This window comes from Cynara cardunculus (genome assembly GCF_001531365.2).
Source record: "Cynara cardunculus var. scolymus isolate 2C chromosome LG 12, CcrdV1, whole genome shotgun sequence".
Taxonomy (NCBI): Eukaryota; Viridiplantae; Streptophyta; class Magnoliopsida; order Asterales; family Asteraceae; genus Cynara; species Cynara cardunculus.
In genome coordinates, this window is record NC_037539.1 from 12477054 (window position 1) to 12496163 (window position 19110).

The 19110-nt window shown below is 35.0% G+C and overlaps 1 protein-coding gene across 2 annotated transcripts; it reads right to left on the reverse strand.

The window, feature by feature from the left end:
• Positions 1-5252: 5252 nt before the first annotated feature.
• Positions 5253-18404, reverse strand: LOC112522762 (apoptosis inhibitor 5-like protein API5). Of its 2 annotated transcripts, none has more exons than XM_025132069.1 (16): positions 18241-18404; positions 17994-18158; positions 16582-16681; positions 16437-16502; positions 14788-14882; positions 14630-14704; positions 14273-14422; positions 12026-12091; positions 11872-11937; positions 9384-9494; positions 8700-8789; positions 8506-8612; positions 6904-7018; positions 6510-6575; positions 6317-6417; positions 5253-5741 (listed from the first exon to the last, which is right to left on the reverse strand). In XM_025132069.1, exons 1-16 carry the CDS (start codon positions 18325-18327, stop codon positions 5555-5557), a joined length of 1647 nt encoding a protein of 548 aa, XP_024987837.1. In that variant the 5' UTR covers positions 18328-18404; the 3' UTR covers positions 5253-5554. The 2 variants fall into 2 exon arrangements, with proteins under 2 accessions (XP_024987837.1, XP_024987836.1); XM_025132068.1 differs by having other exon boundaries at positions 12026-12097.
• Between the last annotated feature and the right edge of the window lie 706 nt (positions 18405-19110).

Below are 19110 nucleotides of genomic sequence, written 5' to 3' on the forward strand. Positions count from 1 at the left end.
GGAACCGGACTTTCTAAGCAACTACCGGAAACTCTAGAAATTTTTCGGCCAATCTAATCTAACTAACTCCTAATCTTATAAATTATCTTTAATAACACTAATATAAACTTACTAAGACCTAACCTGGAAGCTCAAATTTGACAGTTGTCACACAAACCAAAATAAGAGTAAATTTAAACCAAAAGTCTGGATGGGAATAGAGCCTATCAAATATGAAATCACTCAAAATGGGGAAATAGTATAGCATTTACAACCCAAATTATAAGGAGGATAAATAACAATCTATTAATCTAAACTATTCCAAGTCTAGATTATAGACGGGTGTCTTTATCTTATTCCAAAAGAATCCTGTCTAACGGCATTATATCTCTCCACTCAAGACTTTGGAGTCCCACCGCTAAGTAAACCTAATATACATGTCATTTTAAAAAAGAAGTGTTAGGCTTTACGCCTAGAGAACAAACATTTATAAATAAGGTAAATAACTCCAAAATAGATAAGGATTAGAAGATTGATTTAGAACCCAAGTTTGTATTTCTTAAAATAGTGACTATAAGGTCCAAAATACATCTTATGATGACGGCGGAGACCCGACTTTCCCATGGTTAGTGGCGGAACACAAAAGTAGGCTATGATCTCATGTTATAGAGCTCATAATAAAGATCAACGGCCAAAGAGTTCAACCAACCTATGATTTATAGATGAAACCCCCCCATGATCCTAGTTACACACCTTTACTAGAAGTTATATCAAGCAGACAATGGCTAGAGTTCAACCAACCTATGATTTATAGTTCAAAGGCTCAAATAACCCAGTGTCTAATTCTAGTTACAAAAAGGAAAGTACCCCTCTTTATATCGGATTGACTTCTATGTTTATGGATCTATTTGCATTTTGTCTAAAGCTGGCTACAACACAAAAGTGACCAATTATAATTAAGAGTATAGTTTTCATAAATCGAGTGTCCTCATAAAGTCGTTTTGACACAAGATTTACCACATAGGTTAAAATTCCCTTAACTTCAATGGTACCATGTCTTTTTTCCAAACAAAAAAACGTATTTATCATTTTACTCAAAAGTTCATAATTTCAAGAATAACTTTGTTTCGCGAATAATACTATCCGTTTTTCAAGTTAACCAATTTCCATGAAATACCTCCAAATATGAAGAAATCAAGTAAAATCATAAATCATGGAGTTTCAAGTCTCAAACAACACTCGTGTACTCAAATCACAAGGTTATAACACATACTCTGAATCCATTATTTATTAGCAAAAAGGATAAAAACCCCAAATCTCACAAAATACCCAAAATTGGACAAATGCATAGATATGTAGAAGACATCAAGAGGAATATTTTAGGAGATTGAAATGAAGCATTTTAACATGTATAAAGTTTTAGTAACGTTAAGATGAATTCACAAGTTAGGTTTTGAAGAAAACCTAAAAGCTTAGTAAAGTGGTGGAAAGGTGGAGTAGATCTTGAATCCTTAGCTTAAATCCACCAAGGTTAGTGCCTCAATGTGTGTCATTAATGCCTTTTAAATCGGATCTAGGGTTTTAACAAAGAGAGTAAATGAAGAGAGAAAGGGATTGGTGAAGGACATAAAGAGGTCTAAGATTAAAGTTCGACTTTATCACCTGGTACGATCTGCGACCCTGTCATGCAACCCTAGGGTCGTAGCTCAAGGGTCGTCCACTATCTAGGCTCAACTTATGGTACCTAAAACCCAACAGTGACTTCATGGTGTAAGGATCACAACCACAAGGGTCGCAGACCCCCCAATTCCCCCCACTTTACGATACATAAAGTAGGACCATGTCATTCGACTCAAGGGTTGCAGCATTGCATAACCCCAAAAAGTCTGAAGTTCTAAATTCATCACGTTCCAAGGACCGACACTTTAGGCTTAATCACCAACATAGAATTTTAGACATATGAAACCAAACAACGAGCATAGCCACAAAAGACTTGATCAAGATTTAATCACATTCCTTACAAAATTTCGGGTGTTGCACATGATTTGACTATTTAAAAACAAAAATTAGGAAGTTCCTCCCATGATTGAGTGTACTACTCAAATATGAGGTATTTCAATTATTATCTCCATTGAAATAACGTAATTCAGGGTTCGAAGGACAATTGTACGAGAAATGACTTATGCCACAATAGTCACAGAAAACAGTTTCATACGGCCTAAATGATTGCCCCCTTGAGTTCATATTCATTGAAAAATAATCTCAAAGATTTATTACTTGTACACACATGGAGACGTATAACAAGCAGCTAAGATGATAGAAAAATTAGCTAAACGAGACTCAATCTGTCAACAACTGTAGATTTATGCATATCGATGACAACGATGCCAAAAAACTTGATATGCTAGATATTGTATCTTTACAACACTAAGTGGTAACTCATGCAGGTATACATGTGTCAACACTATAGCATTTTCAAGTAATAAAAGGGTAAGATCAAGTATCGTATTCTACAAGGATATGTATCTTAAGTTGCAAGATCTCAAGATGAAAAATTAACTTTAGATGGTGAATTTGAAGAAATATTTTTATGAGGTGTTTTATAACTACTGATGTGAGCAAATAATAAAAAGGAGCTAGGGTGTATGGATCTATTAAGATATTCAACCAAATATAGTTGGCAGGATGCTACAAAAAATAACTCTTTTAACCAACCAATTACATCTTTAAGGTACTCTCTCGAAATTTAGAATGACACAAATAGATAGACATAACTTTCATATCTCTATGTAAGACTAGAGTCTAGATAATAGCTCAAATTTTTCCTTATATAAGCTAAATGGAACTAAATATCACAAAATATCCACCATACTTTTACCAAAAAGCATATGAAATCACCCTGCAGCACGCGATGTAGCATCCTTTCAGCATTCCTTCCCAAAATCTTAATTTTTAACCAAAAATTACCAAACTATATTGTTTCTTCTTCCAAACTCCATAAATAAGAGAGATAAAAACGAAAAGGTTACAAATCATGCATTTAAGCTTGTAAAACATATGAGAAAGTTGGGAAAATTATATTATATTCTCAGTATAGATGATACTCATCAGAAAACCAATTTTATAGAGATAGATCTTGACCATTGATTAAAATTAAGAAGAAGAATCAATGGTTAAAACACAAGGTGGTTTATTAATGAGTGATTAAGGGCAAAATGGAACTAATATCAAATTTGAATCATACGCCTAATTTGTTTGAATTTTTTATTTTTCTTTCAATTAAAAAACTTTTACTTCCTTAATTTTTAAATTAAATTATCTTAAAAATAACTCATATTTTAATTAAATAAATTGCATTAAAAAAACAAGCATTTTTTTCTCTATGATTTGACATCCATCTCAATATAGATTTTTTGTTTTAACTGGTTTTTACGTGAAATGGTATATATGTGTAATATTCATTATGAATATTTATGCAGGTTCACATGCATAAAAAACTCTTTAGTATCCATAGATCAGTATGATATTCATCATGAATATACAACTCATTTTGATATTCCTCATGAATATTTATGTATTTTCACATGTATATATACAATGAATCTTCACTATTCATACATCACGATGATATTTATCATTAGTATACATTTTCACTATAACATTCATAATGAATATAAAGAGCATTCATCATGAATATTCATATATGTTCACGTATATATAGTAGTTCTTCAATATTTATATATCAGTATGATATTCATCATGAATATATATTTTACTATAAAATTTATCATGAATCTTTATATATGTTGATGTGTATATAATAATTTTTCAGTATTCATATATCAATATGATATTCATCATGAATATATTTTTTCACGATAACCTCCATCATGAATATTTATGTGTATATACAAAAAAAATCAGTATTATATTCATCATGGCTTCATGAGTATACATATTATTCATCAGAATATTTATGTATGATCGCAAGTATACCTCAGCTCTCAAGTATTCATATTAGTATGATATTCATCAAGAATAACTACAAATTCAATATATATATACTCTAGTTTTTCTTTTTTCTTTATTGGGTTCTCAATTGCTCTCGATGAGTTCTTAATTTGTCTTGATGGGGGTTCCTGACCCGTCTCGATAAAGCTGAAAGTGGTAGGTTATAGTTTGACACACACAAAAACATAATAATTCAATCGGTAGCTTCTTAATCGGTCCTGATGAAAAATGAAGGTGGTAGATTATGATTTTACACACAACCACACACCAAGTCAATTAATGGGTTCTCTATTAGTCTAGATCAATCCCGATGGGTTCTTGATCGGTCTCGACGAGATCGATCTCAATAGGACCCGATCTATCTCGATAAAAACTGAAAGTGGTAGGTTACAGTTGTATAGACACAAACACATAATAAATCCATCGATAGGTTTTTGATCGATCTCGATGCAAAATGAAAGGTGGTAGGTTATGGTTTTACATATATAAAGACGCACCAAGTTAATAAATCGGTTCTTAATCCATCTTGAGGTGTTCTCGATCGTTTTCGATGGGTGTTGGATTACGGTGATAAAATGACATGGAGTTAGGTTACGTACTTACGGTGTTGAAAAATTAGGTTACGTACTTACGGTGTTGAAAAATGTGTCTTGGGGTTGCAGATTTATGGTGTTGAAGAAGGTGACATTGAGTCACGGACTTATGGTGTCGAGCAGTTGTACATACCTAAACGTACATGAATATTCATAATGAATATTATACACGTATAGCATTTTACATAAAAAAGCAATTAAAACAAAGAAAAAACTATATCAAGATGAATATCTTCTTCGAAGAGAATGAAATTCTCGTTTTTTTTATATAATTTATTTGATTAAAATATAAGTAATTTTTAAGATAATTTAATTTATATCAAGGGGCGTAAAGTTTTTAATTAAAAAATAAAAAAAATCATATAATTAAACATGGTCATGATTGAAATGAACCTCATTTTTTACCCCTCTAATTTATTAACAATTTTGATAAAAAAATCATATTTATGTATAATATAGATGGACGGCAAAGATTTGTCTCATGATTCACAATGTAAAGTTGGTTTTCAATTGAAATTATATATATATATATATATATATATATATATATATATATTGATGGTAGAACAGATTGAGGATACTTGGTAAAAATGAATTAAAGTACATATTACCAAAAACCAAACGAAGTTAGGTACCTACAATATCCTTGCAAATAACAACAGACCTATAAAAACCTGCAATTACCTAAAGACATAAAAATGCACTTACAAATCCAAAATGATCAGAAAGTAGCAACAAAGAACACAGGATTCCCACGACTACCAAACGTCTCTTTTCTCCTATCATTTCGTTTCCTGGATTAAGCAGAAGCGTATGTTGAATTGTTGTCTTTGTTTCTATACTCATGAAAGCCTACTACTACTACCACCAGGAGAGATGATTGACTGAATGGTGTTGAGAAATGTTAGATAATGGTACAACCAAATGGCTCAACTCAAGGTTTATATATAGTAGATCATCCATCCATCTTGTCAGTAATACCCCCTTCCACGACCACGTCTACCCCACCCTCTACCTTGTCTGCCGCCCCGTGAACCACCTCTCCCTCCGTAAGAAATACCTTCAAATGCCCTATGCACAAGTTGGTTGCCACCTCCACGACCCCGTTTGTTCGCATGGTTCCCAGAACCATTTGTGGTGTTTGCAGGCCGTTTCACTCTGAAACAAAATGTAGGCAAATTAGCTGAAAAACTACAAGTTAGCTAATAGGCTAGCCGTTAGTTGATACTCATTTTGGGTAAACATTAGAAATGAAGACATGTTGAAAATTCACAAGGGGCACTATTGAAAAAACTGGAAAAAGAACCCCTGGAGCATATTAAAACGCTACTGGAAGTAGCTTTCCAAAAAAACTAGCTTATGACCAAACCAACAGGGTTTTCAATAAGCTCAATGTTTGCCAAACATGGCCTTACCTGACCATGCAGGAACTTGAAATAGAAAAGTACAAGAAAAATGATGCTTTTTCTTTTATATTTATCCATCCAAAGTTAAACTGCAAAAATTTGATTGGGGTCAGTTCAAAAAGAAGTTTGACCATTTGCCAAATATTTAAAAATAAAATTCAAAAAAGACAATTTTGCGGACCGAAACCAGTAAGGTCAACTGATTTATACCAGTGATAAAGAGATAAATTTAAAATGAAAACTTTCCCATAAAAGAGATGTGGTTTTCAGTGTACATAAAATTGAAGTGATGAAGTGAATGTGAAGATTCAGAATTTATCTACATACCCAGTTGCATTAGCTGATGGCGCCATAGTTTTGACCGCTTCTTTCCAGGATAGGTTAATTCTCTTATCTCCAATAAATGAAGGTGATTTTGAATGAAGTGGCTGAGTTAACAAAAACAAAATGTACACAGCAGATCAATGCATTAACATGCAGGCGGCATATACTAGCTTATACAGATTAGAATTGAACATACCTGTGTAATTGCCAAAATGTTATTGCACGTACGCAAACCTGTTGTGGCATTCTGCTTTTGGGTTTTCTGCAGATCAAAAGATTGAATTACGACACAGACCGACAAGCAGCAAAGAGAGGCATATATAAGACTATGTTTGGCAAATTAGCTGATAAGCTAGCTGTCGGCTAACTACATTAGTTATGTTTTGGTAAAAACTAGCTGACAAGCTAGATGACAATTAAAAATGACCTAAAAGAATATTTGAAAAATTAATTAAAAAAATACAAGGGGCATAATGGAAAAAATGTGACAGAAAAACCCTGGTGCTTATTGAAACGCTACTTGAGGTAGTTTCAAAAGATAAGGTAGCTTATGGCTGCCAAATATTGCCTAAATTTGGGTATAAACTCACAATGGTAGCCTTTTCCACATCGGATATCGCAGTTGCCATTGTTTTGTTCTGCTGAGCCATTCCCTGTGTTAATTTCTTCATGGTAGCTTTAGCTAGGTCTTCAACACAGCTTAACCTGCATTAGCATCACAAAACATGATGCACCAGGTGGATATTTGAGCCAAAGATAAGCACGGTTGCTCACATTCTTTAAAGGTTCTTTAGATACAGATGAAAGTTGTCACATTAAATGCCAGGTGAAACTAAACTCCACCAATTGGTACTTGCTATCTGAAGAAAAGTTAAGAAATACAAATGCATACTGCAGCTATCAACAATGGGTCAGACAACTGCATCCAAAGCTCATTGATGGAAGGGGATTGATGGCTGACAATCTTCAGATACATGATATGAAACTGGAATTTGTAAAACAACTAGCTTCAAGAAACAGAGAATTGATTCTTATGTAGAGATAAGATATGAAATGCAGGTATAGAAGCTGAATCACAAGCATCCCTGAAAGCCCACAACATTTGAAAATGGGACTTCTTTATGGAACAAAGAGAGTAACAACTTTGAAGAACCAAGGATCTGGCACCTGCCAAATATGCTACTGTTATGGGATGTCCCCGTGGGGACCCAAGTATGCTACTCGTTAGTATCAGAAGTTTCTAAACTTTATTAATCCACCATCTACCTGGATATTTCTATTGAAATTCCTCAACAAAGTAGTATTTGCAATTTGTGAGGGCCATTATATTTGATTACCATAAGAAAGATAAATCTCAGTAGCAGTTCATGCAGTCAATCCCCCAGGTCCCAAATAACTCAATTCCATGATTCTGTTATTTACTGGAATAATTGGAGCTAAAATAAAATATTTGGCAGGTAGGTCTAAACAATAAACAAACCTTGCATCATTACTGAAAATCAAACATCTAAGTCCCACCATGTTTTTCCTCAAGCTGAACTAAGCCACAATAATTACTAATTTCATGCTATACTCACTGCCCTGTGATTCAATAATGACGATAATCAGCATGTCTACGTTATTTTGAGTACTAAACGAGGGAAATCACAAAACTGGTCCAAATACATTCATATTTCTTTCTTATAGCCAATAAACAGCCTAACTCACATATTATGCACAACCAACATCACATCAACTGAACATCATTATAGGAGACAAAGAAATGGTTGGTGCACCAGGATCCTATCACTGCTGTCTGAACAGATCCCCCACCTCATTCCCACAAGAATAGAGATTGTTTTCATATAGTCTACAACGTTGATGCACACATAAAAAATTGAATTTCTTCAATTAGATTGGAGATGAAGTCCTAAATTAGGAAACTTGCAGTCAATTTGTTTAGCCTTCTTCATTTCTCAGTTCCATTTCGTGGGACCCATTTCCATGATGCGACAATAAATAAAGATAGAACCCACAAAAGAAAGATGCGAACTGGAATGGGCTGATCTGAATGAGTTGACGCCTAATAAGCATGTAGGCGTAAAACTTACTGATACCATACTTTAGAACCTTAGGGAATTGGTACCCAAGAAGTAAATAATTTTGAGAAACAAAGAATAGATACAATTAAGAATATTTGAAGAACAGACTACCTTTCTGTGAAATCTTTGTAAAATTCGGAGAAGTCCTCACCAAGCCTATCTGATGGTTGCCCAGTCACTATCTTATAACCGCATAAACTATTGGTCGCATTTGGAGCCTGTCTCAGGGTGTTCTCAATCAGACGATGGGCAAGTAGAGAACATACAACACATGGTATATTATAGTGCTATAAACCTCCACTGACCTTGTGAGCTAAATGGTGAAATGTGAACAACAAGCATTCGACATATGTGAAGTTCATCTCTTCTCCAGTTTTCCTTAGAGGCATGTACTTCTGAGATGTCAAGAAACATGAAGAGTCCATCAACAGAAACATAGCAGAATGCCAATATTTGCAGAATATGCCAAATTTAATCATGTCTACTGAATTGATGCATAGTCTCGGGAATGATAATCACTACCCTAAATTGTATATGCAAAAATACTAATAGCAACAATAACGTTGATATATGACAGCAAGGAGAGAAAAAATTCTACCAAGGAGAGAAACCTGTTTTAAATGTAGAACCCAATTTGACATATAACCATAAATATAACTCTAGTAAAATAGTAAGGTTCATCATAGAACGTGGATACTACAAGAATATAAGAGAGAAACTCAGAACATCCAATGAAACTGCCATATTTAAAGCATATACCAAGATAGGAATTAATGTTAAAAGAGAGATTTGTGTCAAAACCTTGTCATGGCATAAACACTATTAATATAGGTTAAAAGGTGAGGACTTTTAGTTGGTATGCCGATAAGCAGGGAAGGAACAAAAAGAACTGAACCAATAAAATATCACTAGTAACACAAGAATTTCATTAGTTCCAGAAGGCAGTTTTGAAGCAACTAATATGCAGCTTCGATATGAAAAACGTATACCTTCAACAGCTGAACAACAGACGGAAGGATCTGCCGAGAATCCTGCGGTGTTGAGTAAGGAGAACTCTCTGCAAGGTTTTTGAGCAAGTCTACTTTCCGCTCTTCAGGAAGCTGCATAGGAAATAAAGGATCAGAAATCATGTGTGGACATCAATAGATATCAAATTCCCTATACATGTTGACAGAAATTGGTAATTGTAATTCCTAGACAGACTGTAATATGGAACTGTGAAACCGTCTAATCGAACTGAATCAGATCTGCAAGTTTGGTTTAGTTTTTTTGGCAGCTTGGTTATGGTTCCAAACCACATTTGGTTTGGTTTGTGATTATGATACTGAATCGGTCCATGTATTTATAATTTATTCTTATTTTTTATACCATCCATTTATCTTGGCCACTGGATCTAATTCTAATATAAATTAATCTCAATCACTCATATCTCATATATGTGTGTGTGTGTGTGTGTGTGCATGCGCTTAAAATAAAAACCATAACTTCATTTAATATCTTCATTAATCCTCCTCATATGGCTCATTCCTCTGCTCAACTTCACTTCGGAATCAACTTCATCTTCACAGCTTTCAAGCCTTCAATTTTATTGATTTGACAGCTTCAACTTCTCAATTCCTCGTCTTGACAGCTTCATTTTATTAATTCCTAATGGTAATTTTTTAAGTTTCTACTGACTCCATGACTCTCATTCTGTTTATATGCTGTCCATGAATTTCAATGGTGGCATGTGCTCTATTTATATGCTTTGCTTTTCCTCATCCTGGATGGTGGTATCTGGTGTTTCATGCTTTGCTTTTGCTTCTTTCTGTTTGTCTTTGCTGTTGCCTCTCATATAGATGAAGTCAGAAGTCCTATTTTTTTTCTTTTTTCTTTGTTAGTTGTGATATAATTTGGAGTTTTAGCTGGTGCTATCTGGTGTTTCAAGCCTTGTTTCTCTGTAGGTCCTTGCTGAGACTTCTTGGATGGTGATCACTGCTTGTTCTATTTATCTGGAGTTGCTTTGAGCTTCCTCTTAGTTTTCTGTTAAGTAAAAAAAATTGCCAAGTAGTGAACTACCTTGTCACATTTACGAACTTGATGATATTTGGCTTATATATTAATTTCTTGATGTGTTGTTAACTAACTAGTCAGACTAAAAGTAGCTATTTACGTTAATAAAGCAACTCCAACATTGGAGCCAGCTTGACATTGGTATTTTAAAAGCTTCATATTGCTTTAAATATTAATGGTAGAAATAATTTATTTTTTGTTTAAACCGTGGGACCAAATGAGAAACAGTCAGGTCAGTTTAATGTCTAGGACAGTTCGGTTCCAAAACTTTGGAGCCGCTCAGAGGTCATTCAGTTCACAGTTTTGGCCTAAACCAAATGAACTTGGTTGCACCCCTAATTCCTAGGGAAATACTTTAAAATGTCGTAATTTCTTTTATCTCCTCTGTATTATTATGTTTCAGTTTTGCTTCATCGATTGTTATTAATTCATAAATTAGTATATTTATACATAACATATTTAATCAAAATGTGGATTTTACATTTCTATATTTGACCTTATATAAAGTAAAACAATAAGCTGTGCATGGCACATTTACTCGTCTTTATGCATGGCACAAAGTGACGGTTATGCACATTCTCGTGTTTTTATGAACTGTTTCATGGAGCACAACTTTTGGATGACATTGGTGTATGAAGACATGTTTTGAATTCCAATGTCTTCATCTTTCATTATAACGTGCTAGCAATTGGTCATATAATGTCTGATGTATCTTAGGAGGCATAAATTGACCATCCCAAGTGATATGTTGGATATATCAGCATATGATATCCATGGATAATTGAATTAGATGTAAATTTTCCATATCCAACTGAGATGAACATAATTCAGGAGGGAATAAAAACACTGAAAAATGGAGAGATCAATTTCCCATACAAGATGTCTACAGGAGTTACAGAAAACCAATTTTGATGAATAAATTGCATGATACCAATACCTGGTTAAATTTAACACATGGGAATTTAAGTTGGTCAAAATATTAGCCTCTAATCAGAAATGTAGAAACAATCAATTCAACATTCACTTGAAAACCCAAAATTGCATCGAAAACTAAAGAGTGATGACATTTGGAATTTTAGATGAGAATCTGTTATGAGATTAAAACCTTGAAGGCTAAATAGATGCTTATTCGCATATCACCTTACAGAACATCATGATGCATGATAACTTCAAACATCCTAACTTATTTTCCTTAATGATCTGGAATTAAAGTAATTTCATTGGCACAAGTCATAGAGAACGTAGAGGAGATTTCATTATTATTCCTTTTTTCCTAATAACAGATATTAGTTTGTGACAAAAATAATTTGTGTTCACATAGGGATACAAGCACAAGACAACTGAAGACATGCATACAGTGGCATTAAAGGTCAGAAGTCCTTAAGATTGAAAACGACAATGAAAGCAAATGAAAAACGTGATTACCTGATCAAAAACAGGAATAATGTTCTTGTTTAAATAGTTGAGAAACTTGCTGCTTGAAGCACCCCTCTGCATACAATTTAGAGCTTCAGTTAAAAAGGAAGTTGCTTCCCTACTAAAATAGGACAAAAATGCATATGAAAATGAAACCACATACCAAGAAAAATGGAAGAGCCATGTAGAGGCATGATATCAATCTATCAATATGGTCCCCATCCGACACCTGCACCTTAAAGGCCATGTAATCAGCAAACTAGATAATCAAAAGGATTACAAGAAAAAATTTAATTAGCCATAGAAAGAAAAATGTGATGTTTTAACAGAAGAGAAGACCAAGGCAAATTTGAGGGACAATTCAATTACAAAATTTCAATGAAGAAGATCCACATTGCCCATTAATTTTATACAAAAGTCAAAAAGGTTGAAGTGGATAACCTAAGTTTGTAACAGACAGAGCCTGACACCTTTAACAGAAATGATGACAAACTTCATTCGTTAGAGAAGATATTTGGCAAGTTCTGCGTTGGGGTACAAAAATGTGGAACTACAAATCAATATGCACAGAGACAGTAAAAAAGATCAAATATACTGTGTTACATCGCAGGCTATACAGAATCAGTATATAGTGCAACACCGGAGGTAGGAAAAGACCATATATCAACATGAAAGAAAGTAATAGCATCGATTCCTGTGATTTGATAGTAGAATTAGATTTCTACTTAATTAATGAGAAGAAGGCATACAGATGACTTGACATGATGCATTCTAGTTAATGAAGGCGCAAAGTCTGAGCTATGTTGACAGCAAAACAAAGGAGCCAGATTGCACCAAGCATACAAAGGTAACTGTTAAAACATCTACTTAACTGATGCAGCAGATATGTCTTAGTGTTGCAATCCACTTGGCGAACACTAACAGTAGATCTAACTCCTTTGCTTGAACTAGCATGATGAGTTGCAGATAAGCCTTGAAATAGATTGTCAAAGGAGCATAAACTTGCATTGCCAGAAGCAGAGATGATAGGCTTTGATCTTGGACAAAATCAATACAACCCAACCCTCATGGAAATGCCAATCCGGTCCTCTCCACTCTTTGGAGCAAGGATATTCTAAGAGGGCACATAGATGCATATCAACCCCATTCAAAAGTCATCAACGCCCTATTGACTAAACATTCTGCACATAACAGGCCATTCTAGGTGCATATCAATCCCTTTAAGAAGTTTCAATGCCCTATTGATTAACCATTCTGCACATTTTTACGAAGTTCAGATGTTCAATCAACACCATATTAGCTTGATGGAGATTAAACCACCAACATAGTATTACTGCCTGAGAGGCTAAGGTATGATACTGTCAGCAGATTGTCATTTGAACAAAAGAAACCCCCACTTCAAGCATCCTACAAATTCCAGCAAACTTTGAGATACTTATTCTTCCAACACCTACATACAGATACTGCCATATCTGCCATCAAGAGCTCAAAATGTAAAGCGAGCTCAGCTCAAAACAGAACAAGAACCAGGAGAATGCAGTGGCCCACATTTCCATCCACCATGCTCTTACTTCTTATTTAATTGCATACAGATTATGAAGAGATCAATCATGTGCAGGGAAAATACATGATGTGGACCTCACCTTTTTTCCCAAGTGGAAGACCTTCCTTCTGACAAAAAACGAACTTCTTCACAAGCTTCTCAGTAAGATTCCAAACTTTTAGTATTGGTTCTAAACATTTTCTTATTCCACCCTACACCAGAACTTTGGTGGTAACTCTGTATTTTCTTTATGAAGTAGCATTGAATACCTATACTCTGGTAAGCACACATTAATACATGTGCATTTGCAGAAAGGTGCTCAAAACTAATATCAGCCATCCCATACTTGAATTATTTCGCAAAGCGCTATCTACCAAACACCCAGTATGTGCAGAGCCTCTTTCATGAAAGCTTATTCAAATTCAAGATCTCTAAGCAGAGACTGCTAACTTGAAGTAACGCATGATGATCAAAACCATCTCCCTGTTAAACATAGAGCTAACTTTGCTTGCAAGTTTGTTTTACTTAAAAGGTAGCAACGATCATACATGCAAACAAAAACTCGTTCAGAGTAATGCCCTGTCGCACCTTCAGCAAATTATATGACTAGCTAGACAGAATGAGCTTCCAAATTTAAGTTTCTCAACACTTTCACCTAAATTAAATCTTCATAAAAGAGCAATCAACAATTTTAGGACGAGCAAACACATTAGCAAGTACTATAAGATTGCATGGAGCTTCGTAAAACAATGACAATTGGGTAACATGTTGCTTTTTATATGTACCATGTGTATAACCAAATGTTATTTTGTAGTATAAACATTGCAAAATCTGGGAAGAAAGAGAGAGGAAACATCATATACTCACATCAAACTGTGCATCTAGATCAGCTTGGCCTTCGATAATTTCAATAAGCTCTTGAACCCGCTCAGTAGGAGCTTTATCTCCAAATATGCTCAAACCTTTTAGAAAATCCATAAACATCTTGAACTCCGCTCCAGTAACATCTTGTAAGCTCTGCAATATATGGCAGTTAACTTGTGTCATCATTGTTACATAGCCAACTGAAGTGCATTGATATAACTCTAGTCTCAATAGCATCAATATATAAACTTAAGCATATTTTGAGAATGATAAAACATATAGGGGAAAAACTTGATGACGTGAAAGGAACACAATAATAACAATAAGGATAATAAGTTGATGAAGACATGAGGAACACACCTTTTTAATCAAATCAGTTATATGCCTTTCCATCTGTTCTTGAGGCTTCAAGAGCTCAGACTTTATAGGAAACACCTGCAATTTTATTTATACAGACATCATCTATATTTTATTCAAAGAAGCAAATAAATATATCCATCACAATTTGGTTTTCTCACCTTGTCCCTAATAAAGATCAGGGTCCTCTCACGATTATCATCTGCAATTGGTTCATCAACGCTTTCAATGTGCTTAAATAAAGCTGTCAGGGATGCTGCACACATGGTTAACTTATTAATTTACAGTTATACCAGAAAAATAGAATTGTGTTTAAACTGCAATAAAAGTGGACCAAAAACATAAAATAAGGGATGTTAAATATCAGGGCATGCCATGTAATGTAACTATTATTAGTTTTAAGTGCAACGCAGATAGTATAAATCAACCTAATATCATTTCTAAGAACCTTATTAGGGAATGAGCATTGGTAGAACATAGCATCTACTTGTTCTTACAAAGATCATCTTAATATTCTATCATCCCTGTTCATCTCAGCACCTCCAGAAGAAAAGTTGCCAACTAACAAGAACTCGCAGTATGTGAGTGCTCAATTTCAGTTCTGGCAAGTTAATTGAACTATGTGGTTCTTTTCCGGTAAGCAAGCATACATAGATTATTGCCTAATAAGCAGCATGCTGGCATGCTGCAAAATGCAAATGCATTAGCAAACACCATCTTCCCACATAATTTTCACTCCTAGATCCCAAATAATATTCTCTGTCACTGCTAAATACCTTCCAAAAACCATTCTGATGTATCATCCCAAGCAAAATATACTCTACACTTTACAGACACTATGTGTAGCCTCACATGGGTACTTCCACCCTCCTTTTCCTGATCATAAACCTTCAAAAAATTTAAAGAACATGAACATGCAATCAAACCTCCCTGTTTCCAGTAGGCAGTAGTTACTCCTGTTAGAACAATTAATCAAATTTTTATTATCCTAAAGCTCCCTGTTTAGAGCTGCTTAAGTGGCTGCTTACATTGGTACTTCCTCTGCTCCTACTTTTCCTGATCATAAACCGGTGAAATTTAAAGAACATGAGGATTACAATCGAACACGCAATCAAACCTCTGTTTCCAGTAGCTACCCCGTTAGGTCAATTATTCAAAGTTACTAAGTTAGGGTTCTGATACCCATTTAGAGCTACTTAATTAGCCACCTAGGTGTTAAGCATCCCCCACCACTTTGCTTAACACTAACTGCTATATTAAGCATTTCAAAATCGGCAGGCATTAATTGAACTTTTGTCAACTTAAAGATAACTTTCCAATCTATTTGAGTAGTGATACCAACCAAACAATGAAATTTGTCCTTCAAAAAGTAATTGTATAGTTCAAAACTTCGAATTCTCATATGTTTAGACAATTTTTTTAATATCTATTTTATGTATTCAATGAACAGATTACGCTTCTGCTTTTGCATCCACTAAATCCCTATTTAGGTGATTAAACTCTAGAAGGTCACTCGACCACCTAGCTCCACTTAATGCTTTTCAGAACATTTCGTCAAAGTAACTGCTTTCTCGATTAAACGCTAGAAGGTCGCTCGACCGTCTAGCTCCACTTAATGCTTTTTAGAACATCCGTCGATATAACTGCTTCCACTTTCACAGACAGCAGTAAATAAAAAGGCAAGTCGTTCCCTCTTTTGTATGACTTTGTCATAAGAGGGGCTGTCTGAATAGCACAAAACAAATTGAAAAACAAGCATATGAACTGAATGAAACTGCAAAGCTCTATCAACACGATATCATTGAATTACCTTTAACATCCTGCCTCAACAAAGACAAAAGAGCTTTATGCACTGCATCACGTTCCACATTTTCTTCTGGAAATATTAAAGTTCTTGAAGTTACATACATATGATACAACAGCTACTCAAAAGCAAACTTAGAAACCTAATTTACCAGCTATGAGAAGTTGAGCAAGAATGTCAACAATCTTGGAAATATGTTCTGGTGTATCCTTGCAGAAAAGAGGAAGTCCACGAATTGCTTGCACCCGTATCTTGATAAAAATGAATAGTCAAGCATAAATAAGCAACAATTACTTCAGCTGAAGTAAATTCAGCAGTTCCAATAAATTCATGCATAGCTTCATAAAAAGAAAGAGAAGACTATCAAAAATCAAAATTCCACCAAAATAAACATAGACCCATGCGAAAGGATTGCCAGGTACAGAGGCTTCTGTGCTGGGTTCAGGAAGGGACTGTGCTGGGTTCAGGAAGGGATTAATGTACAAAGCTGCACGGACTAGTAAAGACATGTTCATAATATGAAACCTTGAAGTCATGATAACATCCCTTCCAATTTCCATTAGGCATCCCATCCTTTCAAGTATGAACTCTGGTTTAAGAAGACATGAAAGCAAGCCAACGCTGATTCAACTACCTAGTTAACACAAAAGATGTGTAGAAATTGATGCCAAAAAGTGCCATACTGCCATATTTTAACTGGCCACATTTGGATGGCCGCTGGTACTCCTTGGGAGACAACTGTTGTAAGATGCTAAAATGATATACTCTTTCTTAGGTGGATGTGAACTCCTGGAAACCTAGATCCTTTTTGTTTTTCCAAATCCTGCCTCTCCTAAACAATTTCCTGCATCAGCCTTGGTATCTACAAAAAACTGATTAGAAACTGGGCACTATTGTTTGAATCTCAAAGGTATTGATACTTGAAAACTAGATTTGGCTATATAAGCAGTGATGCTCCTCGACATGGCTCCAATCCAATTAGAACAATTGCTAAATGGCTCGATGTGTTTGTTATCTCCAGCAACTCAACTATGAGATATTGAGATTACATTTCAACTGTCATTCTAGATTCTATCACATCAATTGGCACTATTTTAACTTTATTACTCACTCAAGTAACACTACCTCAATAACAACCAAACATGTAAAAAGTGTTAGACTGTGTCCTTATATGTAGATGTAGATAAATGTGATAATGGCTGAATTACATCAGCTCTAAAAATGGGAAAGTGTGCATCTAATCGGTCTTCGAACTCTTTGTCGAAAGTTGTTTCTACCACAAAGCTTTATTTACCCGTCCTTGGTCCATCTTCATCTATGATATACATGCATACACTAAAACTCAGGTAGTCATTTTCTACCTCCAACTGAGCACAGAGTCTGAAGACATCTTTCTAGGGACTCCAGGATAAAGAAATAACTTTTTTTGTTTATTTAACAGGATGGATGACTAACTTGATTTTCCCACCTCAGTTATCAAACAAAATCCATAAAAACAACAAAAATACGTCTCAAAATGGCCAACTCTAAATTCTGTGATAAACCTAGGAGAAAAAGACTAACCCCGAGTTCTTCTGCTTCACATAAATCAAGATGAGCATCGACCGCCGTTCCCGACAAACCAGGGAAGAACTTAAAGAACCTGGGAATCAGCTGCGCAGCTAATTGTCTGGCCTTTATGCTTGTACTCGTTGCTGACGCAATAATATTCTTATAATCGTCCACGTTCTGTAAAAAAACAACCTAATTTCTCAAACTCCGTGACAACAACCATAGTAAACCCTAGAAAAGAAAAAGAATGATTAGTAACCTGAGACTTGTCTTTAGCTTCGTTGAGTCGTTCACCGTACTCGTAAAGTTTTTCGATGTCATTCGCGTCGCCGGAAGCGTCAGCCATTGTTGATGATGGTGGTCGGTAAGGATCTGAGTAGGCGAATCTTAAGTGTGGTCTGGTAAACGAGATGAAAATGAACGGTGTTTTGGTCTTTTGGAGACCCTCGAACTCGATTGATGTTTAGAAATACTGGAAGAGAGAGAGAAAATAAAAGGTTATATATGACATTAAATAGAAAATGGAAGGGGTAAATATGAAACATATGAAATTTTATTGTAGATTACAAATTGGAAAAATAGTGTAATTATTTCTCGTAAAACCAATTAGCCAAGAAAACCAGTTACAAACTCTCATGATAACAATAAGACAGGGTATATTAGTGATGGTCAAACCGGCTTGGGATCGTTAGAGGACCGGAACCGGGATCGGTGAGGACTGGTTATGGGATCGTACGGTTACAACTGGTTGCGATATTTATCCCATTTTTTGGACCGGGACCGGTTAAGGACCGGCACGTTTTTTTCAATAAAACTAGCCGTTATAGAGTCATTTGTTTGTTGTTTTTGGCCTCAAAACACTATAAATATGTAGTTTTGATAGAGAGTTTAATATACCAACTTCTCAATTCTTCAAAAACGCAAAAAACGTTCACAATTCTCGTTTCTCGCTATATTTTGTGAATTCGACTCATATTAATTTCTCGTTTTCACTTCACAATTCAAATTTCTTTCTCTCTTTGTCTTACAAAATGGACGGTGAACAAGCATCAAACGAACAAGTTGCCCAAGTTCTCGCCGAACACGGACGAAAGTCCGAGATTTGGAATCACTACAACTTGGTGGTTCT

Excerpts from the sequence above, each read along its gene's own strand:
- LOC112522762 (XM_025132068.1), bottom strand. The coding sequence starts at position 18,327 with ATGGCTGACGCTTCCGGCGACGCGAATGACATCGAAAAACTTTACGAG. Across the intron at positions 12,098-14,272 it reads ATCTAGATGCACAGTTTGAT|GTGCAGGTGTCGGATGGGGA; the intron begins GTGAGTATATGA and ends ATGGCCTTTAAG. Across the intron at positions 6,418-6,509 it reads ACATTTTGGCAATTACACAG|CCACTTCATTCAAAATCACC; the intron begins GTATGTTCAATT and ends TTGTTAACTCAG.